We start from the raw sequence: 11427 nt of genomic DNA on the forward strand, positions 1-11427 counted from the left end.
AAGTGTACATTATACAAAACTATTTCAGCTCAAAATGATTGATTTTCCAACGGTGTTCTATGTAAAATATTTTCTACGATAGAACTAGCTGGATTACGGTCATACAAAAGCTGAGCCCTAGTCAGCTATCGATAGCAGTGGTGGGCATGCGCAGTTGTCTTTGCGATGCGAGCTTTTTTGAGCTATGCAAAAGCTTTCCCCAGTAAAGCTCGGCTCAGAGCGGATTCCATTCCGCGAATAGCAAAGCGACTAGTCTCAAATCGATCGTGATCGCGCTCGAACCGAACGGAAAAGGAACGGAAAAACAGAAAAGCGGCTCGAAACCTGTGCTAGTGTGAGTGAACGCGAACGTGTGTGTCGTCGTGCATGTGTGTGTGTGTTTGGTAATGAATTTCGTTACATGCCCAATATTCGAAACCTGCTGTTTGAAGAAGAGACTTTTGGAGGCTCAACAAGAAATGCCGAAAATGTGATAAAGCGCAGAATTGGAATTCCGGATTCCCGGACCTTGCGAACTGAACAATCTGCTCTCCCCTTTTTGTACGTCTGTGTATGCGTGTGTTTTTGTGTGTGTATGCAATGTGTGCGCTTGGATCTCGTTGGGGCTATCGCTCTGTGTGTGTGTTGGTGTGCGCCTGCGTGTGTGTAAAATTTATGATAAATACTTTTGCACAAAGCGCGCCCCTTTGCAACCAGCAGAAGAAAGTTGTTTAGCATATATGCGTAAAAGTAATAGAAATACACATAAACGGCAAAGAAGTGTGTCAAAAAGGGCCCAGAATAAGCACTCCATGCATCGCGTGTGTATAATCTAGGCGAAAATAACAAAAATAATAGCGATGCTGGGGAAACAATCTACGGAAAAACTGGAACAACCGACGCCGCCGCTGCAGACACGAAAAAAAGTGAAAGATTGCAGGCTGACGTTTGAATTCCAAGCTGCGCCTGCGTCACGGCATAAACACACACATGGGCCAATACAAACGCAAATGGGCGGGGTGGGTGGCTCAAAGGCGGGGGGTGGGGTGAGGTGAGGCGACACCACCTGTCATGGACGCTGGTTGCACCCTCCCTCCATCCCTTTTAACTACACGGGTTTCGTATGTGGCTTCCAATTATTGTGACTAGCTCATAAATTATTTTTGGTGTTTGTGCTTCTAATTTATTGCCAGCGAAATGGGCGATTTCTAAAAGCAATTCATTGTTCCATTCAATTAGCGACTTTGAAATTGGCACAGAAAAGCAAGTATGTACTTGATTTATCTCAAATTTGCCCAAGCAATTCTCACAATTTTCGAAAACAGTCTAACGTATCTGACAAGTACTTACATTTGTGTAGTTCTAATAATTCGCATGAAAGTACAGCGACAATCCTTCTATTATTCGTAATTTCAAATGATTAAAATACCTATACTTGGGTAATTCAAATATCTATTTTTATTTCAGTAATCTAAAAAAGGGAACCTTTCGTCTGTTCGACTTGTTAGTTATTCACATTAGCTTCATTGTCACATTTTACATTGATATTTCTCCTCATATCGCTGCTCTGCAGTGAACCAAAGTGACGCAATCATTTGCATTTTATTTTAATTCCTATGATTGTTTCACTGCCAGGCTGAATAACCAGTTGCTGTTTGTCGTGTTGTTTGCTGCTTGGCTGTTGTTTCTTTGCATTTATCAAATCTTTGTATCTGGCTTTAATGTGATTAGCGGTGGCAATTATGCCAATTCAAGTTCATTATAGTTGTGTTGTTGCTGCAGCAGTTTACTGTTATTATTGGTATTTATTTAATTGTCATTGTTAGCGTTTCGTTAAGCAATACCAGCGATAGAAGAAACAACAACAGAGATACGACATCAAAACTTAAGACTTAGGCAACGAACTTGTTCGCCCGATGCAAATGCTTCCGACTGCTTATCAATTTATTTAAATGTTTCTATTCCAAACAATTGCCCATGCAGAGCAACTTTCGTTTTTGTGACCGCTTTGTCATTTGTCATTTCATTTTTTATGTTTATAATCTATTCGCATGGCGTTTCGTCCGCATTGAGGTGGAAAAGAAACCCAAAACTGGCACGGAGCACAGGCATGTGTGCGAAATTCTATGCGGCTTCTCGGGTTACCTGCACTCCATAGCTTCTTAGTCACACCCAAGTGGCCATGGTGGCATGATGGGATGATGGAAAGATATTGTGATGTTGTGATATGGTGATGTAAGTCGCAAGAGGCGTTTTGTCAAAGCCGTCCCATCCCATTTGCAGGGTCTTCTCGCCTATCCATGTAACCCTGTCCATTATAATTATCATTACACGCTAATTATGTCAGACGCTAAGCGTAATTGGACCATTCAATCACACCGATTATGATCGCATCAAGAGATCAAACTGCCGTTTTTGTCGCATTCGATGTGGGCGTTGTTGATTGATATTCGAATTGATGCGGGGGCTGTGGCCAAAGAGGTAGACGAGATTATCGACAGGTTACTCATCGGTGGAGTTTATGGTCTTTAAGGGCACAAATCTCCCTCTCGATTCACACATCAATTTGTTGCCTCACATTCGCTGTGGTCGATCACAGGCAGACCTCATAAGCGGAACAAAATTTAATTCACAGCCAATCAAAATAATTTTGTGTTACAAAATCTCTTGGCGGCCTTCGCCGCATTTGCATTGGCATTTCCCCCTTTTCCATTTCAATTTCTTACCATTTTCCATTAGTGCTGCAGCTGCGATGGGGCATGCAATCCACAGATCACCAACCTTCGATGCCGCAACTGGTGCTAATCATAAGGCCTTGCCACCCCTCATCCCCAACACACCCACCATTCATCGCCCGGACTCAACGTTCATTAAACTTGAAAAGAAAGCAAAACGATGACTTTGAGTTCGACTGCGGCTTTTGGCTTTGTCTGCGCAACTGAGCCGCATTTGTTTTAATTTTGGTCAGAGCAACAGGCGCTGCAACAACAATGATTTCAATTAAAGTAACATGCACTTGCTCGCACACACTTACCTTCACACAGTCTGCTTTTCCACTTCAATTTAATTGTTGTAGCTAGACAAAAACCGAAAGGAAACCTGCCAGTAACAATCGCGTCAATTAATCAAATGGAAAATGCAACTTTTGTGCCGCTGCCAGGCGGCAGTTGCAAGCTGCACGAGCGAGTTGCTCAGCAAATGCAGCAACTCAAGTTCAATTGTGGCACGTTTGAGGCAATCTCAAGCTCGAATTCCCAAGCCAGGTCAATGGCAAGGCGAAACGGCTTTAACCCTTTGCCGGTGAAAAACGCCAAAAACTCTTGTCCACCGTGTCCAGTTAATTAAAATTCATTAATAATCTGCCCATGGCCAAAATAAATGAAAGTTTTGGCTCGCATGATGACAAACGCCTGCGCAGAATCAAAATTTTTGTTTTTTAAACCTGATATGGTGGTGGCCGAAAAATCTTATCGCAGCCCAAATAGGAAATTTCTATCTCCCACTCAGCTAGTAATCATTTTCGGTCATTTTCGTTGGACAGCTTCTGCCAGCTGCGGACGGATGACGAGGATGAGCGGATGATGTCGCCCCCAGAATCAGCAACTGCAAACTCGAAAAACTAGCAGAATATACTCGTAAATTCCGCGCCAAGTGAAATTGAAAGACGAAAAGAAAAGTGACAAACTCAACAGGTACAGGTCCACCGAAAACCAGTCGGAAGCTGCCACAAAAAAGAAGAAAAATCCAGGAGGAATACATAGACGCAAAAACATTATGTATCGGCCAAATTTCTACGAGTCGACTTGCCTGCGCTGCAGCGAGACCGTCTATCAGGTGGATCGTGTGGGGCCGCTCAAGGATTTCACATTCTTTCATTCCGGTTGCTTCAAATGCGTACACTGCGGCACAAAGCTGACGCTCAAGACGTATTTCAATAATCAGCACAAGCAGGATGACAAAGAGGTAAGTGCCATCACAAGCATCGCCACAAGCAGCGGCAAACGAGAGTGACGTAGACGGACCGACAAAAACGAAAGACTTAAGCGTCGAACGCGTCAGTCTAAATATTTGCACAGCTGCAAGATGCAAAATTGCAGTTCGAACGACACTTTTTGTGTGCCTATGCATAATAAATAACTTTGTTATTGCACCTTGCCGGGGCGCAAATGTGTGTCACTGCGGTCTGTCATTCATATGAAATATTTACCTATAAACTCACTTATGTAGTATGTATGTATATTCATGTACAGTGCGTTTCGCAGCTATGCGGTTAGCCAGTGAGTCGTGGGAATCATACAGCTCACATATGTTATATAAACTATTTAAATGATATTTAACTAAAAACCAAAAAATATAAGTATTGTGTCATATTTATAGTGATATTATTAAAACTCACAATATAACTTTATTCAAGGCCGAACAGATGTCGTATTTCCCAACAATGTTTATATAATTTATGCATTTGGTTCCTTGACCTGTCTTAAAACCACCAAACGCACTGTATTCAGGTCCGTGTTCGTTATTTCATATTCTATTGCCACCTGCTGTGTGTAGGTGTAGTGGCTAAAATTGCATTTGCAAGCGACTGACTTTTGAGGTCTGCTCACGCACTCAAAGCGAAACCCAATAAGGCTAATGGGGTGTTTCGGTTTGGACACTAGAGATATGCATTCCTAAAATGATTCAGCTGAAAATTCCTTTTTGTGTAAGGAAACTTTAATTGAAGATAATTATCTGTGCTCATTAAGAAAACCCATGACTTCAAAGAAGCATTTAAAATACAAGATTCAAAAAGGGCATTTCCTTCTTTCTCGATGTTTAATGGGAAAAAATGTGAGTTATAAATCTTCTTCAATGAATGCACTTTTTGAAGTTCTTAATTTATAAGACTATTGTTTTGATAAGTATTGTACTATATCAAATGTCCCACCGATATGTGCAACCATTAATAATCTTCGAAACCACCTACGCCTTAGGTCTATTGCAGTTCACATGTACCAAAGAGCGGACCCGGCCATCTCGATCAGACCTCTGTGGGCATTCGTCAGGCCCTGAATGCGCCGCGCACCAACAAGTTCGTGAACGAGCAGATCCGGGGCACACGGAGCGAGGTGGATGGTGAGTATGGGGGCTGTTATGGACTCGCCACTTGGCTAACTGTTTGGCCTTGCGGCAATTCGGCAGGTGGCCCACTGGGTGGCTCCCGGCAGTCCACGCCGAATGGCTACGGTGGCCGGGAGATCAGCTCTCCGTCGCAGAACGACTCCGACTACAAATACGGAAGATTCGATGCCAGTGCCCTCCACATCGCCCATGCCCTCAAACAAACGGAGATACAAAAGGCTTACAACAAGGCGCGCGAGAAGCCGATTGACTTCTACCTGGTAAGCAATATCCTTCAGATTACAACTAACAATAATCATAGGAAGTGAGCCATCTCCCGAGATGCGGAGCCAAGTGGCCGCAAATTAAGAGCATATTTAGTGCAGAACATCTAATGAAATTTTAAGTGGCTAGCGGGGCCAGCTGGTCAAGTGTGTATCTCCCATTCTCTCCAAGCTTCAGCGGTTGTGCAATGTTCCTGGGCTTAATTAATGCACTGCCCGCCGTGGTTATGTAGGCTAGTGTGCTATTTACACTTGGCTGTGTGGGATTGCTCAAGTAGCCGAGTCTGAAGATACAGTTTTGCCGGTACTATTACACAAAATTCACATCCATAACAAAGATAAATATGAATAGTTTACTTGAAACTTTACTTGCTTACGATAGAAAATCAGATCTATAATTATGTCACGGCAGGTTAAAAAGATATATATGCTTTATTTTGCCATTCAAATGAATTATTGAACATCTGCAACAAAACCTGTAGTGCTTTTTTTTGAACGGTTGGGAAATTCGAAATTGGCATGCAAAGTTGAAAATTTAAGACGGATAAATGTGATACCCAAATTGATCTAGTTAGTGGTGGCGCGCCATGTGATGGGATGATCTCTCGGCCAGATTATAATTTATAAGCCCGACTGGTTGGCCAAAAGCTGCTGGTCTTTATCGGTGCTCGCATCTTTATCCATGACTTGGCACTTGCCTCGACTGGAATGGTAATCTCCTATCCGCCTGATGCTCGGGTGAAAGCATTATAATCGCATTTTACGTAAAAACGAAATTCAAATCGCACACGTTTTGCTTTTCTTTGACTCACACTCGCCGCACTGCCTGCCATTGCAAATGCCGAAAACGGATTTTTCTTTCACTTTCGAGAATGCCACACGCGACTGACCAGCACACCAGCACCACTTCCCAGCACCACCAATCCACCAAGTAGCAAGTAGCACCACCGCGGGCAGAGACAACAGCAAACATTTTTATTTTTATTGCAACGCTCAATTTAACAAATTTCGAACAGCTGAACAGGTGTCTGATGGCCCACACCGCAGCAACAGACGCCGCAAGACAGCGTACACGAAAGATATTTGAAAAACCGCTTGCATGCGATCATTAAAAATCGTATGTACATGTTTCACACTCGCTCGCACACGAACTATAAACGACACCCTCGCAAAATTGGCAGTTTTGACTCCCAAAACAGGTGCGATTGAAATAGTTTAGCGACTTTTGACACTTTTGAAGCATCATATTTGGAAACAGTCGTAATTCACGATCTTAGTAAGAGCTGTAACTCGACATAGATTCTTTAAAGCTTGTATATCCATTAATTAATGTCTTATGTTTTGGAAATAACATATTATAAATCCATTCAGATTCAGATTTCATATCCATCGCTGAGAGTGGCAAATGCACTTCAGTAAGTTTTAAAAGAAGTTAAGATGCCAAATTTCGAAAATTACGATCCTGGTACCTCTTAAGTCAAATGTTAGGTTATATTTCGGTGCTGCTACGCTGAACGCGACTGTGTCATGGCCAGTGCAGCGGCACAGACACGGCCAAGACAATGGATCCACCAGCGTCACAATTGCCGGCGGCGTCACTTGTTTTTCCGGCTGCTCTGCTGCTGCCGTTTGCTAAATCTAAATTATGCGCAGCACAGTGAAAGTAGCGGCAGCAGCTTTTTGTTTGATTAGTGGAGAGTGGAGCGGAGCTGAAGCTATAGCTATAGCTCTCCCAATCTCTGATGGTGGTGGTGGTGGTGGTGGTGGTATCGGTGGTACTGCCACCATACGCTCCTCTTTGGCGCCCTTATGCAATGCACGCGTTTTTAAACGCCATGTAATCGGCGTGTAATTTGGCGCCGCAATTCCATATAAAAACTCTCACGCAGCCGCAAACGCAGACACTTCCTCATAGCTAAAAGATTGGAGTTTTGCCAATTTACAATTTATGCCACTGTTTTGGTTTCTGTTTTGGTTACTTTGCTATTTCTATTCATATACGAGTATATGGGATTTTTGGTCGGTGGCCGCGCTTGCGCAATAATTAATTTCCACAATTTTGGACTTTCGTTTTCGTTTGGCTCTGATTTGATTTCTTGTCTGTTTATATTTCGCTCTTTTTTGTTGCCATTGTCACCGTGGGCGTCGCATAACTGTTGGCTTTTCTTTTATGGTCATATTTAAAATCCGCTCAAAGCCGCTCACGCAATTCCGGCTACATCCCATTTGACCATTGTCACCGGGCCTTTGAACCGTATAGTCTCAGGTGTTTCATTTTATTTTGTTTTTTCGGTTTTGTTTTACTTTATTATTACTTCTATTTAAGCCTTTGTTTTCTAGTTATTGTTTGAACTTGACATTGAAATTTCGTATTTAATTACACATTGTTGTTGGTTTGCATGGTGCTAAATGCTTTTCGAGTGCTACATATTCCTATGCGGAAATCATAATTTTGAAAGTGCCTCGAACAACAGAAAGAATGGGTCAAAAGCAAGGGAAATGAATACAAGTGCAGCTTGCAGATCGGTGATTCAAATTGAATGGATTGTACACATATGACTCAGATGATGGTAGACCATCAGTGGGTAGATTAACGATCGCCGAAGCCTTCTATTACCACAATTAGCTAAAACAGCAGTTGAACTATCTAAAATAAAGCAGCTAATTAGACAGCTTTGGCTACAGTAGTAGAGGGTAAATCATTAAAATGTTTTTAATTTTCAGCTCATAAAAACCTATTTTAGATTTGCATCTACGCTTGTAACTTTTATGGACTTTTGCTAAAGGCGTTGTGAAGTACCTTTTCAAGCAAATTCAATCAACTATAATTTATTTGGGATATATTCAAAAAATGATACAGGCTATGACCTATTTTTTCAACTGGTCAAAGAACCCAGCATAGATATATCAGTGACTTGATGCTTGGCTAAACTGCGGGTTGGTCGAACGCAATATGCAATTATCGATGCAAAGAGCTGCAATTATCCATAGGTGCACGCAATGCGTAGTGCAACGATTGTGTGGGAGGGTAAAAGGGGAGGTGGCTGGGCCGTAAAAGATGCAACTGCAGTCGGAGTTGGGGGCCTAATGTCGGACATTGAGCCGGGCTCGTGGCAGCTCAGGCGTGGCATTATAATTAGCCAAGTTAACAAGCCAAGCATTGCAAAAACAACGAATCGCTAGCAATGCAATCGACGAAACTGCAGCTTTCTCTGAAACACATCTTTTAACTCTCCATGTTTTCTACGATCTAACAGGCTCGCGAGGAGCAGGCTCATCTGGAGATGAAGCATCGCAAGGAGGAGGACGACCTTTACCGCAAGTTCGCCAGCAAGCGGGCTGAGGAGGATCGCAAGATCCAGGACGAGTTCCAAGATGAGTGGGAGCGTGAGTTGCAGCGCCTAACCCACAAGTTCGAGAAGGAACTGGCCACCTCACGTCGCAGCCGGGATGAGGCCAACATCCTGACGATGCGCCACGAGCAGCAGAAGGAGGACCTCGAGAAGAACATGACCCTGCGACGCAGCAAGAAGAAGGAGAGCATCACCCGCAAGATGCTGGAGCACGAGCGGTACGAGACCGCCGCACTGGTGGATCGCCAGTCCAGCGAGATGCTGGAGCTGATCAGCGCCCGCCGATCAGAGTACATGCAAAGCGAGAGCATCTTCCTGGACGATGAGTTCAGCGAGGGCGCCGTGCCCGTCGAGTATCCGCTAAATGCTCCGATTCCAGCACCGCCGGCGGTCAGCAAATTCCAGATCTACACCGATCCAATTGAGTTTGAGGACGTCGATCGCATCGCCATCTCGGTGGCCCAGGAGGACCAAAAGACTTTCACAGACCTGGTACGCCAGCTGGTTGGACGCTGCACCACGGACATTGAAAAGGCCCGCACGATTTTCCGCTGGATCACCGTGAAGAACCTCAACGCCATGCACTTCGATGACGATTTGCGTGGCGACACGCCCATGGGTCTGCTCCGTGGCATCAAGTACGGCACAGAGAGCTACCATGTGCTGTTCAAGCGACTGTGCAGCTACGCTGGTCTCCACTGCGTCGTCATCAAGGGATATTCAAAGAGCGCCGGCTACCAGCCCGGTGTCAAGTTCCAGGACTCCCGATTCCGCAACTCCTGGAATGCGGTCTACGTGGCTGGCGCCTGGCGCTTCGTTCAGTGCAACTGGGGTGCACGTCACCTGGTCAACGCCAAGGAGGCGCCCAAACAGGGTCGCGGCAAAAACGACAGTCTGCGGTGAATAAAATATATAATTTACTGTTTTCAATCGAATATTAAATATGAATTTCTTTGCAGTTACGAATACGACGATCACTACTTTCTCACGGACCCTCGGGAGTTCATCTACGAGTTCTATCCGCTGCAGGAGGAATGGCAGCTGCTGAAACGCCCCATTACACTCAGAGAGTTCGAGAACCTGCCCTTCGTCCGCTCGCTTTTCTTCCGGTACGGCCTTCACTTTGCGGACGAAGGTTATGGTGCAGTGGTGTTCACTGATGACACTGGAGCAGCCACCGTGCGCATCGCCATGCCCACGGATATGCAGAGCTGTCTGATCTTCCACTACAATCTGAAGTTCTATGATAGCGACGAGGAACTCTCCTATGATGGTGTCTCCTTGAAGCGATTCGTGATGCAGTCGGTGATTGGAAACATCGTTGCCTTCCGGGTGCATGCCCCATGCTCCGGCGCCTTCCTGCTGGACATCTTTGCCAATGCGGTCACGCCGCAGGAGTACCTAACCGGCGAGCCCATGAAGTTCAAGTCGGTGTGCAAGTTTAAGGTGCGTATTATTAACTTTTCCAACAAGATCTTTAAGTCATCTTTAAACTATATAAAAGGAATGGAATCACCTAAATATCAATTTCTAGTACACTTCCCATTAGTCATAAAGTTATCAACGTGCTCCATTACTTTCAGATATGCTGCGAGGAGCTGCAAACGGTGATGGTGCCACTGCCGGATTGCGCCAGTGGCGAGTGGGGTCCGACGAAGGCCACCCGCCTATTTGGACTCATACCCATCACGCATCAGGTGGGTGTGATTGGTTATTGCGCCGGGTGATTTGATTCGAGTGCCTTGTTTGCTTGCAGGATCCTCTTATCTTCGCCGGACGCAGCCTGGACCTGCAATTTCGCATGTCGCGTCCGCTGACAGATTTTATGGCCACGCTGCATAAGAATGGCATCGAGGAGAAGAAGCTGGCCAAGTATGTGACTCACAGCACGCTGGACGACATTGTCACGTTCATCATTAAGTGAGTGCACAGGGAAATGGAAAATTTAATAGCTCCTCATTCCAATCAACTCCGTTCTTTCCCTTCCACCATTGCCGCAGTTTCCCCGAGGAGGGTCAGTATGGTCTGGACATATACACGCGTGAATTGGGCGGACCGCAGCACCATCACCACCACAACAATAACAACTCCTCATCCTCGTCCGGCGAGAAACATTTGTTGACGCACTGCTGTAAATACTTAATCAACTCGTCCAAGCGGAATTGAGTCGCTAGACCGGACGCTGGCATGGTTTTCTGAACGTGTGGCAGGAGGCACTCTACGCAAACAAACACAAACGAAATGCAATATTAATTATAGTCTACACTTAAGTGGAAACCTAACAAACGTTTACCACATCACAAAATCCATAATACAGGTGCTAATAGAAAACCAGGCGATCCAGCAATCTGGCCATTCACGACATAATCTGATCATGGCGAAGCTTAATGATGATGACTATAATTTTGCTCAATCATTTGTCAAGGCAGCACTCGGAACTTGTAAATACTCTAGACTCTAATCATTAGTCCTAAAAAATGCCTAGTAATACCAACCCTAAAATCAGCTCTTAATTAATTTGTACATCTACCGAATAATGCTTAATAATTTATTACATAAACGCAACGTTGCCCCTTATGCATGAACTTTATAATTTACATACGACCTTGAATTAAAATGTTTAATGTTTTTGTTTAAGCGTTTATAATGTGAATAAAACCCTATTATACAAACAGTACCCACAACGTACAATGTGCAAACATCGACGG

The 11427-nt window shown here is 44.4% G+C and overlaps 1 protein-coding gene across 3 annotated transcripts; it reads left to right on the forward strand.

Moving 5' to 3' along the window:
- Positions 1-115: 115 nt before the first annotated feature.
- LOC6547090 (hillarin) lies at positions 116-11396 on the forward strand. 3 transcript variants are annotated; one of them, XM_015156334.2, is made up of 9 exons: positions 116-383; positions 3521-3942; positions 4956-5097; positions 5164-5363; positions 8624-9618; positions 9679-10165; positions 10303-10416; positions 10476-10639; positions 10720-11396. In XM_015156334.2, exons 2-9 carry the CDS (start codon positions 3754-3756, stop codon positions 10883-10885), a joined length of 2457 nt encoding a protein of 818 aa, XP_015011820.1. In that variant the 5' UTR covers positions 116-383; positions 3521-3753; the 3' UTR covers positions 10886-11396. The 3 variants fall into 3 exon arrangements, with proteins under 3 accessions (XP_015011820.1, XP_001974929.1, XP_026836671.1); XM_001974893.3 differs by having other exon boundaries at positions 116-334; XM_026980870.1 differs by lacking the exon at positions 116-383 and adding an exon at positions 390-540 and having other exon boundaries at positions 10720-11275.
- The last annotated feature ends 31 nt before the right edge of the window (positions 11397-11427 follow it).

This window comes from Drosophila erecta, unplaced genomic scaffold, assembly GCF_003286155.1.
Source record: "Drosophila erecta strain 14021-0224.00,06,07 unplaced genomic scaffold, DereRS2 tig00000092-arrow-pilon, whole genome shotgun sequence".
In the NCBI taxonomy this organism is placed as follows: Eukaryota; Metazoa; Arthropoda; class Insecta; order Diptera; family Drosophilidae; genus Drosophila; species Drosophila erecta.